This window comes from Arachis stenosperma, chromosome 1 (assembly GCF_014773155.1).
Source record: "Arachis stenosperma cultivar V10309 chromosome 1, arast.V10309.gnm1.PFL2, whole genome shotgun sequence".
In the NCBI taxonomy this organism is placed as follows: domain Eukaryota; kingdom Viridiplantae; phylum Streptophyta; class Magnoliopsida; order Fabales; family Fabaceae; genus Arachis; species Arachis stenosperma.
Window position 1 is genome coordinate 6,054,733 of NC_080377.1, and position 26,939 is coordinate 6,081,671.

General features: G+C 33.3%; 3 protein-coding genes across 10 annotated transcripts; 2 read left to right on the forward strand and 1 right to left on the reverse strand.

Moving 5' to 3' along the window:
- Positions 1–1,182: 1,182 nt before the first annotated feature.
- LOC130945999 (GDP-mannose transporter GONST2-like) lies at positions 1,183–4,939 on the forward strand. The gene is made up of 10 exons (XM_057874685.1): positions 1,183–1,241; positions 1,755–1,940; positions 2,142–2,334; positions 2,491–2,630; positions 2,744–2,873; positions 2,966–3,064; positions 3,452–3,606; positions 3,704–3,820; positions 4,585–4,682; positions 4,786–4,939. Exons 2-10 carry the CDS (start codon positions 1,759–1,761, stop codon positions 4,827–4,829), a joined length of 1,158 nt encoding a protein of 385 aa, XP_057730668.1. The 5' UTR covers positions 1,183–1,241; positions 1,755–1,758; the 3' UTR covers positions 4,830–4,939.
- A 4,010-nt stretch (positions 4,940–8,949) lies between these two features.
- On the reverse strand, positions 8,950–11,500 carry LOC130974220 (transcription factor MYB119-like). Its single transcript, XM_057899007.1, has 3 exons — positions 11,007–11,500; positions 10,514–10,640; positions 8,950–9,693 (listed from the first exon to the last, which is right to left on the reverse strand). Exons 1-3 carry the CDS (start codon positions 11,498–11,500, stop codon positions 8,950–8,952), a joined length of 1,365 nt encoding a protein of 454 aa, XP_057754990.1.
- Positions 11,501–13,427: 1,927 nt separating this feature from the next.
- On the forward strand, positions 13,428–19,158 carry LOC130947365 (uncharacterized). Of its 8 annotated transcripts, none has more exons than XR_009072630.1 (5): positions 13,428–13,672; positions 13,789–14,281; positions 18,032–18,117; positions 18,322–18,454; positions 18,780–19,158. XR_009072630.1 is itself a non-coding variant. In XM_057876061.1 (5 exons), exons 2-5 carry the CDS (start codon positions 13,986–13,988, stop codon positions 19,067–19,069), a joined length of 459 nt encoding a protein of 152 aa, XP_057732044.1. In that variant the 5' UTR covers positions 13,432–13,672; positions 13,866–13,985; the 3' UTR covers positions 19,070–19,158. The 8 variants fall into 8 exon arrangements, 2 of the variants coding, with proteins under 2 accessions (XP_057732044.1, XP_057732036.1); XR_009072635.1 differs by having other exon boundaries at positions 18,850–19,158; XR_009072638.1 differs by having other exon boundaries at positions 13,866–14,281.
- The last annotated feature ends 7,781 nt before the right edge of the window (positions 19,159–26,939 follow it).

The following is a 26,939-nucleotide window of genomic DNA, read 5'->3' on the forward strand; positions in this document are numbered from 1 at the left end:
TAGGAAGTATAAGTCTTTGTATAAGATTGGATCAGGTAGTGGTTTTGAGAGTTGAATTTTGACAAAGGTTAGAGTAAAGTTTAAGTAAGAATATTTCTAGTCTTAAGTACTGGTTTAGGCAGTATAATCTTTGCTAACAGAATTGAATACTGGTATAAATTATCATATATCATCCAATCATATTCATATCTCCTCATAGTATGAAGAGCTTATTTACTTTCTTTTCCTTCAAAAAGTCATTAATATAGAAAAATTTAAGGTTGATTTGGTGAATTTTGTATTTTATTAAAAAGTTGTCTATCTTGTTTGACTTTTTAAAAATAGTCTGCCAAAAGTTGTAATAATTATATTTAATAAAATTAATAAAAGGATTTTAATAAACATAAATTACAATAATATTTGGTTATATTATTTTCAAAATTTAAAATAATAATAGTCATATATGTAATAAAAAATAAAAGTATTATATAAAAATATATTAAATTTTTTAATTGTGTAAGTACAAATTAAATTTAAAAAATATATATTCACTATTAGTATAGAATAAATATTAAAATATAAAATACATATTAAAAATAAATTAAATTATACATATATTTATATATAAATATATGATAACTGATACTTATAGTATTTTTGTGTGTATATATATATATATATATTAAATTTTACCAAATGTGAAGAATACCTTGAATAACAACTTAAAAATAAAACAAAATTCATACCTTGTAATAAAATAATCTTTTATTTAATTTACTCTAATTGAACTTGAGTTAGAAGTTAGAGTAGCTTGTGATATGTGAATGCAATATTCTCAACATAACATGGCGTGAATTAATATGTGATTGCCACGAATTTGTTTGATTTAAACAAAAACAGAAAATAAAAACTTTGGAATTGATTCATACGCAAAATCCATCACCTTTATATACTTTTTGTTATTGTTATTAGTGTTTACTTGTTCTTGAAGCTAAAGGCCATGGCTGCATGAACCTGTTTGACTTTGGAGTCCTCGGAATGTGTTCCATAACTCTACTTCCTTGGCGGTCCTTGAATCCCGCATTCTATTCATCAATGTCATGTTCATATTCATGTTTATCTTCATCAATTATTCAATTCTCAACTACATACCTTCATTATTGCTCAATTCATCTTCTTCATCATTCCCCTTTGCGTGTTCTTCAAAAAGGCTTGAATGCATACGTGTTCTTTCCACTCTTTATTCACTTCTCTTCATCTGGGTATGCTCCATTTAGTTCAAAGTTTCTACCTTTTGTGAATGATCACTGTTTTAGAAATCTAATTAGCTGCTGCTGCTGCTGCATAAACAGTAAGAATCTACTCTTCTTCAGGTTTTTATAATCTCTTGATGTTTTGAACTCTATGATATGTTTGGAAATTGAGTAATGAGTAGTATCATGCTTTTCAGATTTGTTTGTTCTTTAGCTTTTATGCTGAATTCTTGCATCTTGAATCTTGTTCTTCCAACTGTGCTGTGTGTGAATTGCATGACCCTTCACATGGTTTCTTCACAATGCTGGAATTTGTTATGCTCCTAAGAAACTTTGTTGGAATTTGGAAAATTGGACCTGCTTTAATGAAATGTTCTGTTTTTGCTTATTACTATATTTTTAGTTTTTTACCTTAGTTACACAAATGACATATTATTTTCATAACAGAATCTTAGAATATTGTAAAAACAAGATCTTAGTCAATAAACTTGATTGTCTTTTGATTCTACTCTTATATTGCAGGTTGATGATTAATATGTCGTCTGATTATAAGTTAGACATTGTTGATCATCATCATGACCCTGAAGAACTAGCACTAGATGATGAAAACCCTAATGCAGTGCACACAATTTTCAATGGAATTCATGAGCAAGCCAAGATGCTCAACAATTTTGCAACCAACCTAGAGCGTAGAGCTTTGAATGATAGGTGCCAACCCAATCTTCTAAGATCATTTTCACTTAATTCTTGCTTTGATGTTCTGTTTTGGTTAGGAGTGATTGCAAGTACTTATTCAACCATGGTAGCATGTTTTTAATCTCATAGTACTATAAATTGATAATGATTCTTTTAAGGACAATATAATGCAAGTGATGTGTTAAACACATTCATGATTCATTTCTAAAGCAGATTTCTGAAAACTAGTAAAGTTACAGAAGACGACGAGGACGAAGGACGTCGCTTGCATAGATCGGCTAAGAAGTCCGGGCCGCTTATCTCCGGCACGGCATACTGTATTTCTTCCTGCAGCATGATAATGCTAAACAAAATTGTTCTATCAAGTTATAATTTCAATGCAGGAATATCACTTATGTTTTATCAAGTTAGTTAGTTTTCTAACCTTTTTTTTGTTCGTTTACTACTTTTAAGTGTCATTCTTGGAATACGTGGTTATTCCAAAAATAACACTTAAAAAAATAGACAGAGAGATAGTATATGAAAGGTTCTTCGTCGATATAACTTCTTTTGTGCTTTGTAGAACCTTATTAGCACTCTGGTTGTGGTTCTGTTGTCGCTTTTCGGCCGAATTTCGGTTGAAAGGATAAATTGGAGGCTGGTTAGAGTCTGGATCCCTGTCAATGTCATATTTATTAGCATGCTTGTATCAGGCATGTATAGGTATGCAAGAATAATCAACTCTCTCTTTTTTCTTTTAAGATCTAAGAAGATTTGGATATGATGATCATTAGAGAAACCATTTTTTTATATGGTGAACTATTTTCAATTTGCAGTTTGAAGTTCATAAATATTGCAATGGTGACAATTCTCAAGAATGTGACAAATATCTTGACAGCAATTGGAGAATTATATTTGTTTAGGAAACATCAAAATTCAAAAGTCTGGGCTGCCATGTTTCTCATGGTAAATAGAATTTTCATTCTTCTTACATCATAATTATATATACTCACTTATTTAAATTTAGTTAAGATACAACATTAACATTCTTGATACAGATTATCTCCGCCGTGAGTGGCGGCATTACGGATCTTTCATTCGACGGTGTTGGCTATGCTTGGCAGATTATCAACTGTGTTCTTACTGCAAGTTATTCTGTATGTAGATTTTAGTCCTTTGCTTTAATTTCATATTCTTATCGGGTTAAACTTTTAGAATAAAGTTTTGTTAAAATATAATTAGGATCAATTAGGATCAATTAGTATTATTTAGTATATCTGAATATTTATTATAGGAGATTATGTCTTTATTATTACGATTCTCTTAGTACCTATAAATATCCTCTTATATTGTATTATTCTAGACAATTTGAATAGATAACTTGAATACACTCAATAAGATTCTAACAAGTTCGATCCACGAGTAATAAGGCCTATGCAAGATTCATGCAAATCTATGTATTTTTTTTCGATCAATTTAAACTTTTGTAATGAATAATTTCATGACAGAAACATACTATAATGGAATGAAATGCTTTGTGACAGCTTACCCTTAGATGGGTGATGGATGAAGCAAAGAAAGCAACAAAATCAGGATCTCTAAATGAAGTTTCAATGGTGTTGCTGAATAATTTGTTGTCTCTACCTCTGGCCATAGTTCTGATCTTTGTTTTTGGCGAGTTGGATTATGTAATACATGCGTGAGTGATACGTTTCTTAGTCTCAGAAACTCAATCAGAATCCTAACTAGTTGTTTATGGTGTCTTGATTATGATTATGGTTGGTATTATGTTGTAGCAATGTGGTGAAGTTGCCAATGTTTTGGGGAGTTGCAACTGCAAGTGGATTCATTGGACTTTCTATCAGCTTCACATCAATGTGGTTCTTGCATCAAACTGGACCTACCACATATAGGTAATTAATTTCATCTACTTCAAATAATTTAATACATGGATTGCATAAGGGAGCTTCAGAATTTCTTAGTGGCAGAGTGTATATCAGTATTCCGAGTTAAGGAAAAAACACTGAGTCGGTTAAAATGGGTCAAATTTATGGTACTAGTTCGTTAATTCGACTTAAACGAATAAACTTTTGTCTTTAAAATTAAGGCTATAAAAATAAGGCAATAAAAAAAATTTGATTCGATTAACCAAAATAAAAATGGTCAAACGGATCATTCTACAAACTAAAGAGTTTGCATTTTTTTAAAAAAATCAACATTTTTTTTTAATTTTTTATTGATTCGACTTAAAGATCCGACTTATCAACTTAAAAATCTTTATTTATTTAAATTCTTTTTGTTCAAAAATTGGTTTTTTAGTGATCTAGCTAATTTGCCAGCTCTAGAAAATACTAAAAATTTTACTAATAGTTTTGGGTATTTTCATACTTAGCTAAAGGAGTCAAAAGAATTAGTTGATTCCACACAACATCTATCCAAATAAGATTGGATATCTTTTGTAATTTTTGTATTTTTTATTTTTTAGAAAAAAAAAGACTATATTGTCAATTTACCATAACTAAAGAACTTAGAGATTTGTTAATCAAAGTAAAATTTTAAATGTTACTTCTTAATCTATGAAAAACTTTACAAGATGTCAAGCCAAAAAAAAAATCCAATTTTTTTTCTCTAAATTTCTAATGTCTCTGTTATAATTGTGTATGTTCAAAACATATAGTCTTGTAGGTTCCTTAAACAAGATTCCAATCTCCATTGCTGGCATTTTAGTGTTCAAGGTTCCACTAAGTATATCAAATTTGTTCAGCATCTTATTTGGTAATTTATCACAACACCTCCTTGTTATTATTATTATTGTCTAGTTTCTCTTTTAATTTCTTTTATCTTATATTGATAATGCACATTATTATAATATTTTCAGGCCTCTTTGCTGGTGTATTCTTTGCAAAAGCTAAGATGTCATGATCCCAGAAGCTATCATTATTATAAGTTATAATGAAAATAATATGTACCAATTAATTGTGATATATAGAGTCACATATATGAAAATAGTTCATTATTTATCATACACCGCAAGGTCAAGGTGAATAGTTGAAAGAAGCACGCAAGATTTATACTCATAAAGAATAATATCAGCGAGTTTTATTATTATTATTATTATTATTATTATTATTATTATTATTATTATTATTATTATTATTATTATTATACGTAGACACAGGAATTATATATATTGAATGATTTAAACCTTGATTTTTATTTTTGGCACGTATTACTAATTTCAATAAGTGGCATTGTCCTTGAAGTAATTAGTAATGTTCTTTTGAGAAAGCATCAAGGACGATTAAAATTGTATTGTTCAGCAATTCATTTTCTGTTCATCAAAGCACATCGATACAATATTTGAATTTTGTAACTCTTGTGTGCTAGTTTTTATTGAAGTCGTTTTAAATCTCATCAAAGCCTCTTGTGTGTTACACTACTTTAACATAGGGCTCACAATACTAATCATATTTGCGGGTAGAGCTGTCAAACGGGTTAGTACAGCTTATTTAGGTTCGCGTGGGTTAAATGAGTTGGCCCATTAAATCCGTAGATTAAATGGGTTGGCCCGTTTAAATCCGCTTTATTCGTGGGCCATAATTTTTCAGTTCGGACTGTTTATAGTCAACTCGATAGGTTAAACGGGTTAGTTCGTTTATTTTTTTATTTTATTTTTTGAAAAATATTTTGACAACAAATATTATTTTTAAGTCAAAAACTTTAAACAAACAATATTTTTTAGTTAATGAGTTAGATTTTTGGGTCGGATCGGGGGCAATGCCGACTAAAAGTGTTACTTTTTTTGAAAAAAATGTAAAAACAAAATTTTAACGGGCCATCCATTTAACCCATCATTTTTTACGGGTTAATCGGGCTCAACCCATTTAGCCCGAAATTTAAACGGGTTTAATTTTAAAAGTAAAGCTCGCCCATTTAAATGGGTAAACGAGTTGACCCGATGGATTTGACTCATTTGACGGCCCTATTTGCAGGTATCTAATTCGATCAAATATGTACGTTTGAATAGGACTAATAACATCCCAATTCACAATGGGTTGGATTAAGAGCAGAACGAAAAGGATCGAGTGCGGGTTTAGGTCTAACCCAATCCGACCAATCCGCACATGTATAATATGTAACTAAAGATTATTATTATACATATTTAATGAAGTTGATGGAAATCGAACTCACATTTTTTAATATAAAAATAGATTTTAATATGATTTGTTGCTTTTAATTTTAATATGAAAATAGTTTTGTATTTTTTATTTTATTAGTATGTTTATAAATTATGGAATAATTAAATATTATGTTTAATTGAAAAAATTGATTAATTGTAGATCGGTTAGAGCAGTAGGGTCAAGTGTAGAATTTTAGAGTGCTGTTAGAGTTAGAGTTAAAAAATTCTCCTAATAAGTAGAACTGTAGAATAAGATTGAATTTTAGAAAAAATTTAAATCTATGGAATAAGATTAGGATAAAGTTTAAACCTTATCCTATCCTATCACCAATCCTATTTTAATATTTTTTTGTCAATTATTTTTTTTCAAAGAAAGAGCAAATTATAAAAAATAATAAAAACAAAAATTGCAATATTAGTGATCGATTTTTGTTATTTATTTATTTATTTTAAAGAATAAAAAATGTAAAACTAAGGGACTAATAAAATGTTTATTTTATTTCTTTTTTCCACGTTTTAAATAACATGAGTGGCGTTGAAATTTATAGAAAAAATTCATAAAATAATGAGCAATCTTTTTTGGTAAATATTTTAGCTAAAAAATTGTTGCTAATAAATATTTTCATCGTAATGATATCATTTAGATTTAAATTTAGATAGGGTAATAAGTAGAAAGAAAATGTTGAGCTTCAAAAGATTCAAAAAACAAGTTCAAAAAATGTTACATCCTATACATTATATTTCCCGCAGCTTGATGCTCTGTAACACAATTCACAATGAATTAAATCAACTAATTTATTTATTCTTTTTCATTATATGTGAAGTTCGTTGGTTTTGGGTCACACATATATCATATATGTGAATGTGATCATCATTATTTTAATTTATTGAAATTTAATATAGCGAGAAAAGGAATCAATTCCCTTTATGAGTTATGACAACGTGGCTCTAATAATTCGAAATCCATAACGAATGCATTGATTAGTCGTTTCAATGATTATGCCCATGTGTTTAATAACTTTGACCTCTAAAATTAACACCGTCAATATAATTTCTTTTATTTCATTTTTATCTGCACAAAGTTCATTCTTATCATCTTCAATATTCAAGTATTTCATAGAACGCCCGGACAAAATACCCCCAGAAAAGTTCACAAAAACTAAATGTCATAATGAAATTTTTTTCTTATTTTTATAATGTCATTTTAGTATTTTACACATAATTTTTTCTTATATTATATATTTTTGTAAAAAAGGTGACATTAATTATTAAAATAGGAATGATAATATTTATATATATTATTAAAATATATATTTTATATATAATTAATTACTATTAATTCTTTTATGTATGCATAGTTTGATTAAAAAGACATTATGTGAAGAAGGAACAAAATAATGTAAATATATTTTTTTTATCAATAATGCAACCTTGCAAATGATATTGCATCTTATAAAAGTATTTAAAATTGTTATTTTCTTATTATTAATCAATTATTGTTCAATAATATTATTTTTAAACTTCTTAATAGTTGTATATTTAACTTCTAATTAAAATGGTATATAAATAAAAAATTATATTATATTTATTCCTCAATTATATTTTAAGTTTTACTTCACCCAAAAACAGCATAATTCATCATCAAATATAGATATTACGGATAAAAATATTAGAAAACAAAGCGTGCGAACAGAAGTGCAAAATTTACACATTTGATATAAAAGAATACCAAATATTTTACTAGAGAAATATGATATAACAAAGTTACAAAATCGGATAATCACTCTATCCTAACTAAATCGATTTCGAACGAGATATAAAATAGTAATTTACGATACTCCACCTCAAAACCAAGTCTCAATTATATCTAAAAGACCAAACTAAATAGTGTAAGCACTTAATCCAAATATAAAGAGAAGATACCAAAAGAATGAAATTAATCTTTTTTAACAAAAAAAATGACTAATGACTTGATACAGAAAATAAATATGGAGACATAACACTCAAAGATAAACCTTACAATTTTCTCTCTAAAGCCACTAATTATAACTCATAACTCTTAACAAAATAGTATATATAAACTTAAGGCCAAATTACCTATATTTATACTAATTTTATGGAGGCAAAAAAACACCACTAGTCATGCAACTCTTGGTTCTTGATCCTTCTATAATTATCTTTTTTTTTTTTTTTATAATTTGTCAAGTTCATCAACTTGATGTGTTGTTAGTTGTAAGCTTGTATAAATTATCATTTTTGACCATACTACAAATTTCTCAAAATTTTTATCTTTCAACCTAAATTAATTTTGAATTCCTCACAATGAAATTGTAATCCTTCTTAAAACTTCTCATATTTCTTCTAATCCAACTCAAATTGTTTAATCATCAAAATTGATTTTGATTTCTCACAAATATATATATATGTATAAATTCATATTCTTTTGAGAATATGTTTACAAATATTGTTAATAATCTATATTTATAATTAATATATTTTTAATAAAAGGTGATAATATTGTTAAAAGATATATATATATATATATATATATATATATATATATATATATATATATATATATATTTGATATTTATCAATACAATAACTAATTCACAAATTAAATATATAAATAATTTCTTCTTTCTCGGGCGTATAACGGTATAAGACAAATGTAAATCCATTGTAACAACAGATTCATGCAACATATATGTAAAGCAATTTAAACCACTAATAACACAATAATGAAATTTAATTATTCAAAAGCACAACAAAATAAAAAATCCATAGACCATAAGACATCCTAAGCTTGGATTTCATAATAATAACATAAAATATATAAATTAATATTCATGGGGAAAAAAATTAAAATTGATATTGAGTGGAAACAAACTCTAACAGATCCATCTCACTTTTCTTCACAGCTGAACAATGAAAATCCATGTTTTGATTCTTCTCATAAGCCTCATGAAGTGATGATGATGAACTTGTTGTTGAAACTCCATTGTTCATCAATTGAGAGATATAGAGATCAGAATCAAGGTAACCATTATTATTATTATTGGTGGTAGGGTTGTGCATGTTCCATGGATTTGAAAGATAATAATAATTATTGGAATAATGAACAAACCCATCACCACATTCATCACTAGGGTTCTTACCAACACCATCTCCATTGACAATTTGATTATTCTCTTTGAAAAGTTGTTGCATGAAGAGTAATTCATCATCATATGATTCAGCTATGATTGTTGGTGATGAATAATATGGATTATTATTATCACATTCAGATTCACTAGTAATAGTTGGGGTTGAATTAGTAGTGGTAATAGGAGCATTGATATTATTGGTACCAATTAGGGTTTGGCTTCTAATGTAGTCTTGGAGAATTGAAGATTGTGGTTTGCCATTATTGTTTGAGTTGGTTGATGATGATGGTTTCCTGTTCTTTCTCCTTGAGTTCTGCCTTCTCTTTGTTGCGTTCCAATGGTTCTTGATCGAGTTTTCAGTTCGCCCTGGTATATGCTTCGCGATTTCCGCCCAACGATTTCCAACCTTGGCATGAGTTTCCACCAATATCCTCTCTTCTTCTTCACTCCAACCGTCTTTCTGAAAACATAAAATAATTTTGGTGTGGATGTAAAAAAAATTTACAATTTTTTATATATAGAAAATTCAATTTAATAAGTTATGGTAATCAAATACATTTTTATTTCATACTAAATTGTATAATACTTAGGACCGTGCAAAATGTATAAAAAGTAACTTGTGAATATTGTAATTTAAGTTTTTCATGTCATAATAATTAGATTTTGTCATGATAGAAAAGAAGTTTATTACTTGATTCAGTTTTAAGAATTTGTTAAAAGAAAAGGTGCATTATTCTTGTGCACTCATAAATATCATGTATAGTTAGGAGAATTTTGGAGGGAAATTAAAGAATAGAATGGAGGGAAACATTGGTTTTTAGTGAAGCTAAAAATGCCTTTAATTAGTACCATCAATTACAAACGTGAATTTAGGATGAAATTTAGAACATAAGAGGATAATATAGTGATATAAATGAATCAGAAGTTATGAAAAATGTTAACAATATAATGATAAATCTTGTACATCCGAAAAAGTTATATTCCACAAGAGACAAAGAAAGGAAAGCTGGGAAAATTAATTGTTCCAACTTACAGATTACATTGTTAGATCATTGAAAATATATATAAATCTAGCTATCTCATAATCTTCTATTTTTTTTTTATTAAAAGAAATTGTGATAATCAATTTTGTTACTGTAAACATTGTAAAATAAATTATGAAAATCCATCATCATTCAATTTTATACTAAAATATATAATATAATAATTTTTGTTAATCTGATGGGACAATATAATATAAATAAATTAAAAGATTAGAATGAAATTAGGAAGGAATTAACCTTAATATCTGGTCGGAGATGATTATGCCACCTCTCTCTACATTGCTTCCCAGCCCTTCCCTCCAATTTTTCAGCTATTTGTGACCACTTCCTTGTTCCATGTTGTTTCACCAGCTTCTCCAATTTCCTTTTGTTTATTTATTCATAAATCAAAATAATAAGATCATGAAAATAACATAAAATTGGTTACATCTAGATAAATTATACAAAATAAAATAAAAAAAGAAAAGTTATATATATTTCAAAATAAGACATGTATTATAGATCAAAATAATAATGTGGAAAATAGAAAGGAAGAAAAGTTATAATATTGAAACTAAAATTGAATACATACTATGCAAAATAGAAGAAAGGGAAGAATGGAAAAAAAATTGTATATTTCAACATGATAAGAAATACAATTACATAAATATATAGATTTAAAAAGCATAAAAAAAGGAAAAATTAAAAGAAGAAGCAAGAAAAAGAAAAATGTTTTGTTTACTAAATTAACCTGTCCTCTTCAGGAGTCCATTGTCCTTTGATCAAGGATAGAGAAGAAGAAGAAGCTTTTTTAGGGTTTCTTCCCACAACTTTGACATTAGTTTTCCCTAAAGCTTGATGAACATCTTCTTGATTGTGAAATTGTTGTAGCCAATTATTGAAACCCTCTTGTTGATTATTATTATCATGAACAACAATGCTTGCTTCTTGAGTAGTGCAATTAGGCCACACAAACTTATAATAAGGGTTATTTGAACCACCACCATAATAACAATTAGAAAACCTAGTTTGAAAATCTTCATCAAAAACACTATCATCATTGTAAAGGACTTGACTTTGTTGTTGGCTACATAAGAACCTATCTATGGCTGTTAAAGGAAGCCCTAACCGACACATAGAATTATTATTAGTAGTAACCTTGTTGTTACCACCATACTCATGATGAAGAAATGGAATAACATCATTTTCATGATGAACACTATTACTACTACTATTACTATTCATGAGGAGAGTGGAATATCAAAGTGGGAAAAACAAAGGGATAATTGAGAGAAGAGATGATATTTAACACCAATGGAAAAGAATCTTATTGTAAGCAAATGGAATTGGAGCCATTGATTTTGCACTATATCAAATGGTCAGAAATTAATTCCCATGTTTTGTAACTCCTCCAATTCCCTTATGGACATAATGTATATCTTCAATGGTGGGGAGGAATCAATGGTGTATGTAATTAAACCCATATTAATTTCATTTATGTATATATAATATTATAGTTTATATATAATTTAACCTATATCTAATTTCTTGTTTTCTGTTGACTTTTCCTTTGACCAAACATCAACCCATGATGGTGTGATGAAAGATAGCCACTGTTCTTATTGTTTAGCGCATATATATATGGAATAATGCATAAATAGTTGTTGATAATATAACTCACTCTTAGATGTGCGTTTAGAAACAATATAATTTAATTTTAATAAATTAAAAAGTTAAGATTATATTACTAGTAGCTTTCTAAAATATTAATATTATTTATTGTTATTTTTCTTTTGCCAAATAATATTAAGATTTTTATTTAATTTATTAGAAATGAATATTCATTTTAAAACATCTCCATGCACTTGTCATCTTAAACATTTTAAGATAAATTTCATGCAAGAAAAGAAAAATAATGTATACACGTGTATATATATATATAGAGAACAATTATAAAATAGTCATATAATTATAAAAATTTAGTTAATATGCATCCTGCACAATTGATAAGATTATATTAAAAAAGGTTTTACATATTTTATTTAATAAATAAAAATAAATATATTAAAATTTTGATTTTTTTATATTTTTAATAAAAAATTTATTTTATAATTTTAACATATATTTTTAAAACACAAATTAATTAAATTTTAATATAACAATCCACTACATTTAAAATCAATCTTTAACAAATTAAATATTAATGTGCTATATCTTTCCAATTTTAATGGTCAAACAATGTCACTTCATACAGAAGCATGGCCAAATAACGTCACTTTATACAGAAGCATATATATATATAATTGATAGGACATTCTATACATATATTAAAAAAAATTACAGATTTTAAAATCATGTTATTATATGCCATTGATGTCAACTTTGTTTATTTAGCAACTGTTATATTTTCTACGTCCAAAAATAATTTATTTTTATTTTTAGAAATATTATCCATGAATATTTACACTATTATTCAACAACAACGTAACAACAACCAAACACGTATAAAAACTTTTTATCCATTTAAGAATTCGCACTAATAAACTAACAACTAGATGAACAAATTTAAATCACTTCTTTATCATGTATGAATAAATTTTGAAAGAATCAGCTAGACCTGGATTCTTTTTTTTTATATAGTTTTTCATAGTATTTTTTATTTTTACGTGTTAAGAACTAATTCGTCACAGATTAGAGTTCTATTTAAAAGTTTGTTGTTGGCCAATAAATCATTATTACATGCAACAGATGAGATTCGAATCTCCGACATTTGTTTAAACGAACTAGTGAACCAACTACTGGAAGTCTAGAACAACCTAACTTAGTTAGACCGAGACTTTTTTTTTGGTATTATAACAGGATTAAAATGCTCAAAAGAGAAAAACCTAACAACAAACTAAACGGGACAAGAAACCCCTTGTTCATCTTCAAAAGCCTAATGATCTCATTAGGAGGTACATCTCAAAAATAAAATTCTGGATCAATGTTTAAACTTTTTTGTACTAAGCAATCGACACATTTATTATTTTTTCTAATTTACAAAATAAATGTTCTAGGCTTTTTTTTTTTCTAAAAGAAATTTTCCTAAATAAAATTTTTGGGTGTTTATTAAGATCTTTTTTGTTGTTCAAGGAAATAATGGCCTAGAGTCACATTCCACTACAAGCTTTTTGAAACTCATAGTCCAAACAAAGTTGAGCTCATTAAACATGCCCCAAAGTCCAGCCTTATACACTAAGACACATCCAATTGAATGAGAAAAGTCTCCAATTCACTTGTCACTGCAGTTTCTTAAGAGACCACCGCATCCCGTCATCCTAGTTGCGCCATTTCTTGATCCATCAGTGTTCAGTTTCAACCATTTTGGTAGGGGTGGGTTCCATTTAATGTGCGCTTCTTCTCTTCTAGCGTTGGAAGGTAAGATTCTCTTCCTTGAGAATGCATTCTTCACTTCATCAATTTTTTTCTAGATTTTATTGTGAACTTGGGGTGGTCTCTGATAATTTTTGTCATGAATTTCTCTATTGCGCCAGCTTCATAATTTTCAGCAAGTGATGATAAAAACATCTTGCCAATTTCTGTCCTGTCTAATCCCAAATTGATGGGTCAGGTTATCTTCTACCCATTGTTTGAAGTTGGTACCGACTTGAGGTGCATTGGGCCACAGTAAGTTTGTCCAAATTGAAGAGACTTTTGGACAATTCCTTAAGACGTGAATGATATCCTTAGCATGTTGCTCGCAAAGTTGGCAAGTATCCTCACTACCAAAAATTCGAACTTTCCTTTGGTTGGTGAAAACTCTCTCATGGAGATCCTGCCACATGAAAAATTTAGCTTTTTGCGATTCCTCCCATCTCTAAATCTATGTCTAGAGATTTATCCTAGGTTCTAACTATGTTGCTAAGGCCTTGTAAGTTGCTTCTACTGAAAAGTTTTCATCTGTTGTGTGCTTCTACCCTAGTTTGTCTTCTCTCAGGTCTTTTATAGGAGTTGGTTGGGTCAGGATCTTTCGAACAATTACCTCAGGTAAGCAATTATTGATGAGTTGATATTTATCTAAATCTTTTGTACTGTCTGTCCATTCTTATAGTGTGATCTTTGTGTCAATAATGTTATTAATAGCCTTGTTTAGTAGGTCCTCCTCTCCTTCTATCCAGTTACAAAAAATAGTTGACAACCCATTTTCAATTTAATGGATAGTGCAATCTTTGAAGGTTGGCCAGCATTTTACCAACTCCTTTTAGAGAGATGAGTTAGTATTCCAAGTTATAGACTGGTTAAAGTTTCTGTTATTGGTGCAATATTTGTTGATGATGACTTCTGTCCATAGTGAGTTAGAATTTTCATGGATGTTCCAAATAATCTTTAGAAAAAAAATACCGTTCATAGTAGTGCTCAAGTTTCTCATGCCCAAACCCCCCCCTTCTTGCTTAGGGGTACATATGATTTTTCAATTCATAGCATGTGTTTTTCTTTGATTATCACTGCCTCCCCAAATGAACCTTCTTTGAAGTTTTTTATATTTCGCTATAAATGTCTTTAGGTACTCTGCCATGTTGCATCTCAAAATTGATGATGAGACTAATGGTTGATTGCGCTAAGATGACTCTACCTGCTAGTGAGAGGCGCTTGCTTTTTCACTCCTTTAATTTGTTTTGAACTTTATAAATTGTCGTTTTGAAATTCTCTTTTTCCTTATTGTTGTTGATCATAGCAACTAGATATCTCCCAAGAGCATTGTTCTCTTTTAAATCTAACATTCCAATGATCTCCTGCTGTGTTTGTGTCGGGGTATTATGAGAGAACACTATAGAAGACTTGGAATGATTAACTTTAATGCCTGTCTCTCTGTAGAAGTTATCCAGAATCTCTTATATTTTTGTGAACTGAGTAACTGAGGCTTCCACGAAGAAGAGGAGGAGGTCGTCAGCAAAAATAAAGTGAAAAATCTCTAGTCCGTTGCTCCGAACCTTAATAGGCTTCTAACTACCCGTTTTCACTGCTTGCTCTATGTTCTGCAAGAACTTTTCCATATAAATCACAAACATGTAGGGCGAGATGGGACCCCTTGTCTCACTCCCTTCATGAGGTTAAAAACTCTAGTATTGCTCCCATTCCAAAGAGCATTGTAATCGACAATTTTGATTTCTTGCATGATGATGTTAGAGAACTTAGTTGTCAGGTTGAAATTCCACAATCTTTGTTCTATAAAGTTTTACTTGATTCTGTCATATGCTTTTTCAAAATCTATCTTGATAGCCATAAAACCCTTTTGTCTCTGAATTTCTTCATAATGTGCGTGAGCTCCTTAGCTTTGAGGATGTTGCCTTGAATGTTTCTCCCAGGAATAAAACTGGATTAGAAGGGGGATATTCTCTCATCAAGTAAGGGTTTCAATCTTTGCACAGGAATTTTGGTTAGAATCTTGTATCTAACATTGTAAAAGGCTATGGGTCTGAACTGAGTAATGAGTTCTGGGTTGCAGCTCTTGGGGATGAGTGTTAGGAGGGTGGAGTTCGAGTCTTGAATGAGCTTTGGTTGTCCCAGCACTCCATGATATAGTCGTAAGTTTTCCTTTCTAAAATGTCCCCGTTGTTTTTGTAAAAGGCTGCTTGAAATCCATCTTCACCGGGGGCTTTTAGAGAACTAATGATGTTAAGCGCTTTCTTTATCTCTGCATCAGTAGGAATGCTATCCAAAGACCTACAAAATAAGGAGTTCAAGTTAGATTGGGAATATGTATTCACTGGGTTATGAGTGATGGTTACCTCCTCTTGGTATAGGTTGAAAAAATAGCCAGTGATGTGATCTTCAAGCTGTTGCGCCTCTTTGATCCAATTTCTAAGAATTTTATTCTTTTTCCTTTGGATTATGGTATTTGTATGGTAGAATTTAATATTTCTGTCACCTTCTGTGATCTATTGCTCTCTAGATTTTTAGAGCCAAAAAATTTCTTCCTTATCCGGAAGCTCATTAAGCTCCTTTGGAGAGTGGCTTCGAGCTGGTCAAGAAAGGCATTGATTTCATAAGTGAGGTGTCTCTGAATACCGGCTAATTTGTTGAGCATCCTTCTCTTAGCCCTGAATATGTTTCCAAAGGTTTCCTTATTACATTTGTTTAGTTCCTGTCTAATGTTGTTGAGACCATTGATGAAGGTTGAGTTTTGGGCCCATTGTTGTTTCACAATGTCCTCATAACCTGGGTGGTAAGCCCACATCAACTCATATCTGAAAGGTTTTTCCCCTCTTTTGTTGTCTGTGTCATTAATGATGAGGAGGGGATGGTGGTCAGAGTTAGCCCTAGGAAGAACTTTGACGACAACATCTTCATTATCCAATCTCCAATTCAGGTTGCAAAGGACTCTATCAAGTCTCTTAAAGACCCTATCACGCCCCTCCCAAACTGGATCTCTCTAGGTATATCTGGTTCCCACAAAGCCAAGGTCGATGAGCCCACAATCATTTATCCAATTCGCAAAGTTCCTGCAGGACCTCAAATTTGTATTGCCCTCCCCCCTTTCTTTTCTGATTGGTCCTTTATTTCATTGAAATCATCCTAGTTACTAGCCAAGCTTTGTTCATGTTGTTAGCTATGTTGTAAAGTAGAGGCCAAAGATCACTACGAATTCTTGGTTGAAGGATAGCATAGATGGCAGTTAGGTACCAATCCTCTTTTCCCTGGGTAGCAATTTTGGCATGGATGAATTGGTTATGAGTTTCAACTGCTGTGATCATGAGATAGCTATTGTTCCAGCAGATTTAGATTCCACCAGCATATCCCTGAGCTTCCTTTATGATGTAGTAGTTAAATCCCAAGTTTCTAATACAGTTTTTAGCATTATCTCAGTTAATTCTTGTTTCCACAAGGATCACAATATCAAACTTATATTGCCTTAAAATTTCTTTAAGAGTGCGTCTAAACGCATTGCTAGCCACACCCCTAACATTCCAAGCCATAATAATAATAATTAAATGGAGAGATTTAGTGGAGCTACATTTCAGCAGCATCGTCTTCCTTTAGATTGCTAGGATTAGGTGTGGTAAAGTCCAACCCTTCAACTAGCTTCTCAAAATTAATTTGCTGATCTGTCTCCATGAGGTCATTGTTGATTCTTTCCTGTCTCGGCTGATCAGACCTTTCCATCACCTTAGCCATAGGGTCGAGTGACCTCCCTTCCTTTGGGTTGATGGCAATGGTCCCTTCATTCTTAGTTTCCATGTTGCTTGTACTTTATGTAACATCATCTGTCTCAATCCAGTTGTCTTTATGTTGTATCTCTTTTTGTTTCCTATTGATTTTTGTTCTATTAGTAGGTATCATTCTTGTTTCTTGTGTGCTGCTGCTTTTGTTTTCTCCTGTGATTTGTGAGATCTTGTTTTGAGTGTCCTTGTTGTTGCTCCTATTTGTTTCAGTATATTGATGTTGTATTTGTAATTTCTTTTGTTGTTTCTTCATTTGCTTGTTCTTTTGTTGGGTTTGTTTATCATTGCTGCTTCAGTCTTCTTCTTTTCCTTGTTCATTTGCCTTATTCATGTCTTCTTCTTTTTCCTGTGCTTTGCTAGTACCTGCTTCATTTTTGTTGCTTGCCTCTTTGATTTCTTTCCTGCTTCTGCATTGTTTTTATACCACCATCCAAGTCCCATGATTGTCACTATTATTATGTATTGTCTCCTTACTTTTCTCTTTTTTCTTAGAATCCTTTATTGTGATTGTCTCTGTGTTAATGTTCTACTCTTTCATGTTTGGGGTTGTCCTTTTATTTGTCTCCATGAATAGGTTCTTGTGGTTATTCCATAATGTTGTTCTCCATTATTTCTCTCCAAATGGCGCAGTGTTTCTACTCATGATCAACCTTGTCACAGGTAAAATAGATCTAATGAATACCCTCATATTCGACTTTATATAGAGTATTGTTCACCATATATCTTCTTAGGAGCAGTTTTGTCAAGTCTACCTCAACGCATAGTCTAGCGAATTTATCCCTGCACAGTTGGGTTGTTATAATCTATTTTGTAGATCCTTCTAACCAGATCACCTATCTTTCTCAAAAATTTTTCGTTGTATAGTTTAATAGGTAATCCAGGCAGTCTAATCCAAGCAGTGATCTTGCCTATGGTGGTGACAAGGGAGTTAAAGTTAGGTTCCTATAGGCGGATAGCAAGGTAGTAGTCATATATCTTACAAGGACTGTCCAAGAAGGTATGATCTAGATCATCTTCAGCGTGAAATTTAACGAGAAAAAAATTATTGCCAAGATCTATGACATCAATACCTCTAAATCTTTCCCACATTGTCTCAAGTCTTCTTTTCATGACCTCAAAACCGATCTTTCTCCCCATTAGCTTCACTATCAGGAAGTTCCACCATGGTTTTCATAGGTCTTTTTTGGCTCTTTCATTAATGATTATGTTGTATAGACCTTCTTCAAGATCTTCCACCACCATGTATGACTTTTGTGTATTTTCTTGCTGTCTATTTGTTTCCTTATTTTTAGATTCTGAAATTTCTTCGTCTTCGTTCATAGAGTCTTTTTCTTCCGATTCTGGAGGTTCCATTGACCCTTCTCTACTGCTGTCCCTACCCTGTTTGCATAGGAGATGGTGGCGTTGCTTGTCTCTTCCTGCATCCACTCTTCAACTCTGGGCACCAAAGAGGATGTTTCAGAAAAGTCTTCTTCACCTTTTTTACTTTCTTCGTACTGCATCTTGGAGGTTCCTGTTCTTGGTCAGTGGGATGGTGGTCAGCCAGAGCAGTCTCCAACCTTCTTGTAATGGTTCTATGGCCTGGGTGGGTGGTTCTTCAGCAATTGTATAGAGAGAAAAGTCTGTAACAGCTAATTTTTTGTATTAATTTAATATAGACCTAAACTCTTTTAACATAAATAAATAATATTCTTGTTTTCTTTGTGGCCCATTACTATTGTCTAACACACACAAAAATAAAAAATTAAAATTCATCATCTTGTCCAAAAATAAATAAAACATTAAAGATTTAAAGTCTATCATGTGACAGTTGAGGCCTAACTCAATTGGTAAAACCATATGCTCTTAGTTCACTGCATCCGAATTCAAACTTTGGCAAATGCTGCGCCAAGTGACTTTTTGTTAGAGTATCACAAGAAGTATTTCAATTTCTTAATTAAAAATTTTATATACTAGTTTTAAACATAAAATAATATTTAGCAAAGCTAATATTTTCTACATCTAAAAATGATTTGTTTTTATTTTTAGAAATATTAGACAAAAATATTTACAGCATTATTCAACAATAATAACCAAACACGTATAAAAACTTTTTTATCTCATTCATGACCCATTGAAGGATATAGCAATAAAACTAAAGATCTACTCTTGTATTTGGATATAGACTAGAATTCAGATGTGGATAACAAAGAGCAAAAATAAATATTGCCTACTCATCCCTAAATTCAATACATTCTACATAAATTGGCCTACAATTAAATGATAATTAAAAACTAATAAATACCCTGAATTAAGTCTAGACGATTAGCTACAAGGATTTCTTTTTCTTGGGTGAGACTATACACAGAAATTTGTAGGAATGATCTGAAAAATTTGGAGGCACTAAAGTAATGAGTAAGTTCGTTAAACTCTAAAAAATACATCTTGGTAAATAAGTGTCCTTAAAATACCCTTTTAAAGATATAGGAATGAACATTTTAAATTTTTTAATATATTATTAAAGATATTTACTTTCAGTCAAAAGAGTGTCAACAAATATCTTAAACATACTTCTCAATAAAACTCTACCTTAAAACAAGTTAGTAATGTATCTTTGAAATATATAGTACAATTGAATCAATAGCCTAAATTCCTTAGAAATTGCTTTAATCATTTAAAGGTTTTTATCTTTATTAGCCGTTTAAAGATGATTTTTTAAAATCCATAATAGTTACATATATTTGGTACAACAAGATAAAATGGCTTTAAATAATAAATGCAAGTTACACCAATAATATTTAATAAAATTGTTTTTTAAAATAAAAAATACTATAATACACATAAATAAAATGAGAAAAAGATTAGAAATAAGTTTTTTTCAACCAACAATAAACTTTTACAACAATCGTTTTTTTTAAATTTAATCTTTCTCTCCCTACAATAACAAGTAAAACAATTAACTTTTGCTCATCATTCTCTATATTTTGTTAACTAACTAACTGTTAGTTAAATAAAAAATAAAACTATTTTTTTGTCATGAACTATGCCTAATTCAAGAGAATCACTATGAACAAATTTTTTTTTTTTTTTTGGTCATGAAGTATGGTCAACCTTTTTTTTTATTTTGGTCACAGACTAAGGAACTATTATCAACTTCAATAGTGCTGCCAAATGAGCCTGCGTGGGTGTATTGTATAGTACTTAAGATGGGAAGTTGTCTAATCTATCTGACAAAAAAAAAACATCAATATTGCTTAAATTCAATTTTTTGGACACGACACTTATTGAAAGTATCTCTACGAGCTTACATAATGAACAATTTTTTTTGTCATGGCCTGCTAGTTACGGACGGGCTCAGACTAAACTTAAACCCACCTTAGGGCACCCAAAGCCCAACCCACATTGGCCCCAAGATCTGTATTAAAAGAATATCTGTTTTACAAATGATCTGTTTTGTTGGGCCTGTTCTAAACTCATGGCCCATCGTCCCTTTCAAGTGTTTGCTGTTCTGATCTCACATTAAATAAATAAAATTAACAAGAGAACTTTGTACAAATAAATAAATAAATAAATAAATAACAAGAGGAACAATATATCTTGAAGGGAAAAAGAAGAAAATACTTTAGGAAGGAGATTACGTGTAGCATTATTTTTTGTATATTCCAAAAAATATTTTTACAGATTTTTTAGATTATTCTCTTTATACTCATTTCTGGTTGACTATTTGGATACATGTCCTAGATGTCATAATAGCCAGAAAACCGTGGTTGATTGTCTGAGGGATTGTGAGAAAATTTGATATACTTTAATTTTACTGAATCATCGAATTAAATTTATATATTTAATTAACTTATTAAACAGTGAATTTAAAAATTCTAGTTTTTTTTTTTTTCCTTTTACGGTTTTACCGTATAACAAATTAACAATATACAGTTGAATTAATGTTCGTGTAGAATTATTTTACACTTTCGGTGTATAATTTTAATATTTTGTGTCATTCTTTTTAACTTTTGGATCCCAATAATTTTCTATTAAAACCAGTAAAAGCAAACCAACAAAAAGGAATTAAAAGCAAAATGCACTAACATTATTATTCGGACAAATTAGGCTAAATAATTACAAAAGTAGGTGACATTATGCATGATATTACTTGAAAATAAGCATAATTAAATGTATCCCTACAAAATAAACCCAAAAGAGCAATAACCTATTATTTACATACTACCTGACCATAAGAAACTTTGAATCCAAAGGACACTATCGACTTTATACTTGCTTAACATACATCTATGTTATGAATTTTAAGAAGTCAATGCGTGAAAAGGAATTTTAATATATCGAGGAGATCAATAATAAAAAAAAAAAGTGTTTTACAAAATTTTGAACTCCATTTGATCTATTATTATAATAGTTAATTTTTATGGTAATGATTTTTCATCGTAAGTTTTTTAGTTCATTATTATTATATATATTAATATTCATAATAAGTCTTAACCAATAGAATGGAGTTGTTCATACCCTGGCCCAATGATAAGGGCCCAGGTCCAACCGAAAGGCCTAATCCAATAGGATAAGCCTTACAAAATACCGACTTTCACATAAGAAGTCGGTGTCAACCACGACTTGGTATGAAGAGGTCGGATGTGAGATTAGCTGGCAGATAAATACTCATTCAAATGAGTAACCGCCCCTAAAATCTCTCTAACCGCCTCATAAAGCCATATCTTAACCTCCCCAAGATAATGGGGACGGTTACCACCCTAAAGATACGGCACTACACCAACGGTGGTTATTGGCTCACCTCTATAAATACACTGACATCCCCTCAGGTATCCCTAAGTCCAATACTCTCTAAGACCTGCTCACACTCTTGCTAACTTAGGCATCGGAGTGTCTTTGCAGGTACCACCCCCCATTCACACGCGAGCACAAGTCGGACGGAGCCTCCCGAGTTGCGGACCTACCTGGAGTCCTCCTCTATTATACACTTGGGCCGCCGAACGCCATCCATTGGACTAATCTCCGGTTACATACCGTAACATTGGCGCCGTTGCCGGGGACCCGAGAGATCATTCAACGATGGCGGACAGATCCCACGAAGAAGGCCATGTGGAAACAGATTCTGAACAAGAGAATCTGGACATGGGTAATGACAACGAAGACATGGCCCAACAACAAGATAACGACCAACACAGAGAGGGTACCTCTGGAATGAAGAATCCAAAGGTAAACTCCTCAGATGGACGTGAGTCAGAAAAGGGTGGACCATCCCACGTAACTGAATTGATGGGACTAGTCCATAGCCGCCTGGAGCAATTGGAACAAGAGCGGGAGAGGCAAAAGGAAACCGAAAGGTACCTTAAAGAGGAGATGGAACGGCGAAAAGAGTTAGAAAGAAAACTCTTGCAGCTAGAATCCTCCCTCAAGAACTCCCGCGATGAAGGAGAAGATCAACTCCCGGGCGGAGAAGATCCATTCAGCGAGGACATAATGAGGGCAAAAGTTCCAAGGAACTTCAAAAGCCCTGATATGGACCTCTATGATGGGACTACGGATCCAAAGCATCATCTTAGCAACTTCAAAAGTCGGATGTATCTAGCTGATGCCTCCGACGCTACGAGATGCAAGGCTTTCCCGACCACTCTATCGAAAGCAGCGATGAAGTGGTTCGATAGCCTCCCCCCAAGATCCATCACTAGTTTTGAAGACCTCTCAAGGAAATTCCTGATGAGGTTCTCAATCCAAAAAGATAAAGTAAAACATGCACCAAGCCTCCTGGGAGTAAAACAGGAGGTCGGAGAGTCTTTACGAGCCTATATGGAAAGGTTCAATAAGGCATGTTTAGAAATCCAAGACCTGCCCACGGAGGCAGTAATAATGGGGTTAGTCAATGGACTTAGAGAAGGTCCCTTCTCACAGTCCATATCTAAAAGACACCCCGTTTCTCTAAGTGATGTACAAGAAAGGGCCGAGAAGTACATCAACATGGAAGAGAATGCCAAACTAAGAGACCTGAGTTCGCGACCTGGACCTACTTCCTCCTCTAGGGAGAGGGAAAGGGAAGTCAGGAAGAAGGAAGAACCCGGTCTCGAAAGGCCCAGAAAGTATCACTCCTATACTCCTCTAAGGACTTCTATAGTGGACGTATACAGAGAAATTTGCAACACCGAAAGGCTGCCACCCCCAAGATCTATTAAAAATAAAAAAGGGGGAAGTCGCAGCGAGTATTGCGAGTACCATAAAATATATGGTCACTCCACCAACGACTGTTACGACCTCAAAAATGTGATAGAAAAGCTGGCTAGAGAAGGTCGGCTTGACAGATATCTCATGGAGAGGTCGGACACCCATGGAAAGAGGAAGCGAGATGATATGGACAGGAAAGATCCCCCACCACAGACCCCTGAGAGACACATCCACATGATCTCAGGAGGATTTGCGGGGGGTGGAATCACCAAATCTTCTCGCAAAAGACATCTCAAAAGAGTCTATCAGGTCGGGGATGAGACGCCCGACCTTCCCACTATCTCATTCACAAAAGAAGATGGGCAAGGGATAATCCCCGGGCATGATGATCCCGTAGTAATAACCATGATCCTAGCTAACGCCCATCTCCACAGAACCCTAGTAGACCAGGGAAGCTCGGCGGACATCCTTTTCAAGCCCGCCTTCGACAAACTAGGGTTAGATGAAAAAGAGTTGAGAGCTTACCCCGACACCCTATACGGGTTAGGAGATACGCCAATAAAACCACTGGAATTTTTGCCCCTTCACACAACTTTCGGAAAAGGGGAAAAATCGAGGACTTTGAGCATAGATTTCATAGTCATCGACGAAGGGTCAGCCTACAATGCCTTAATTGGCAGGACTACCCTTAATCGACTCGGAGCAGTGGTATCAACTCCTCACCTCTGCATGAAATTCCCGACTCCAGGAAGAATAGCAACGGTGAGAGGAGATCAAAAATTGGCAAGGAAGTGCTATAACGAAAGCCTAAATCTGAGAGGAAAGAGCAAAGAAGTCCACACCATAGAGTTGGGCGGAGCAAGAACCAGAGAAGAGCTACGACCCCAGCCGGGTGGAAAAACCGAGGAGATACAAGTCGGTGAGGAGGAAGGAAAAAACACTTACATAGGAGCCAACCTAGGGGAAACCCTGAAACAAAGGTTGGGTGAACTCCTAAAAGCTAATTCCGACCTCTTCGCCTGGAAGGCTTCCGACATGCCCGGGATTGATCCCGAGCTCATGTCTCACAGGCTCTCGGTTTACCCAGGGTCCCGACCTATACAGCAAAGAAGACGCAAGCTCGGCCTAGAGAGGGCCTCCATAGTAGAAGAGCAAGTACAGGCGCTCCTGGAAGCCGGCTTTATCAGAGAGGTCAAATACCCAACATGGCTAGCCAATGTAGTGCTAGTCAAAAAACAAAATGGTAAATGGAGGATGTGCGTCGACTATACCGACCTGAATAAGGCCTGTCCTAAGGACCCCTATCCCTTACCAAGTATTGATACCCTGGTGGACTCCAGCTCAGGGTACCAATACCTATCATTTATGGACGCCTACTCGGGATATAACCAAATCCCGATGCATGAACCCGACCAAGAGAAAACATCGTTCATCACACCAAAAGCCAACTATTGCTACGTGGTCATGCCATTCGGACTGAAGAATGCAGGAGCCACGTACCAAAGGCTGATGAACAAAGTGTTTTCCCCCCATTTAGGGAGCTTAATGGAGGTATACGTCGACGACATGTTAGTAAAAACCAAGCAAGAAGTCGACCTCTTAACCGACCTCTCACAAGTCTTCGACACTATAAGGTTGCATGGGATGAGACTAAATCCCGCAAAATGCGCCTTCGCAGTAGAGGCAGGGAAATTTCTAGGCTTCATGCTAACACAAAGGGGGATTGAGGCCAATCCCGACAAGTGCAGAGCCATCCTAGAAATGAAGAGCCCGACTTGTTTAAGAGAGGTTCAACAGCTCAATGGCCGACTTGCAGCCCTCTCCAGATTTATGGCAGGATCGGCACTAAAATCCCTTCCATTATTCTCCCTGTTAAGGAAGGGATGCCAGTTTGAATGGACTCCGGAATGTGAGGAGGCGTTCCAAGAGTTCAAAAATTTCTTAAGCCAACCTCCTATCTTGACCCGACCAATACAGGGAAAAGACCTCGTCCTATACCTATCCGTCGCAAACAGGGCTGTCTCATCAGCCCTGATCACAGAAGACGAGGTCGGTCAACACCCGGTCTACTTTACCAGTAAGGTTCTACAAGGCCCTGAGCTAAGGTACCACAAACTAGAGAAGTTTGCCTACTCCTTAGTGATAGCCTCACGAAGGCTACGACCTTACTTTCAGGCTCATACAATAAGAGTCCGTACAAACCAACCCATGAAGCAAATCCTCCAAAAGACGGATGTTGCAGGGAGAATGGTTCAATGGGCGATAGAACTCTCCGAGTTCGATTTAAGATACGAAACTCGGACTGCAATTAAAGCCCAATGTCTCGCCGACTTCATTGCAGAATATGCAGGAGAACAAGAGGAAAAACCGACTACATGGGAACTCTATGTAGACGGATCCTCCAACAAGACGGGGAGCGGCGCAGGCATAATATTGGTAGATGAAAAAGGAACCCAGATAGAGGTCTCCTTAAAATTTGAATTTCCGGCTTCAAACAATCAGGCAGAATATGAGCCTTGATTGCCGGATTAAAGTTAGCAGAAGAAGTTGGCGCTACAAAGGTGATGATCTACAGCGACTCACAAGTGGTGACTTCCCAAATAAGTGGAGAGTATCAGGCAAAGGACCCCAATATGAAGAAATACTTGGAAAAAACCATGGAACACCTCGGGCGCTTTGCGGAAACCGAGGTTAAACACATAACTCGGGATCTAAACAGCAGAGCTGACGCCCTATCCAAGTTAGCAAGTACCAAACCCGGAGGGAACAATAGAAGCCTGATCCAGGAAACCCTCCAAGAGCCCTCGGTATCAAAAACAGAGGATCAACAAAAGGTACTTGAGGTAGTCGGCCTAAACCTCGGATGGATGAACCCCTTAGTCGAATACCTGAAGTTCGACATCCTCCCCAAAGAGGAAAAAGAGGCTAAAAAGATCCGAAGGGAAGCACAACATTATACTTTGGTGAGAAATGTCCTTTACAGAAGAGGGATATCAACGCCATTACTAAAGTGCGTACCGACCTCAAGAACCACCGAGGTGTTGGAGGAAGTACATAGTGGGATCTGCGGAAACCATCTCGGAGCGAGATCGCTGGCCAGAAAAGTGATCCGAGCAGGATTCTATTGGCCGACCTTGCAGAAAGATGCAACAGACTTTGTGAAAAATGCCAGCCATGTCAGATGCATGCAAATTTCCACGTGGCTCCACCAGAAGAGCTCATCAGTATAACTTCCCCCTGGCCTTTTGCAAAATGGGGAATGGATTTGTTAGGTCCTTTTCCCCAAGCACCAGGGCAAGTCAAATACTTGATCGTGG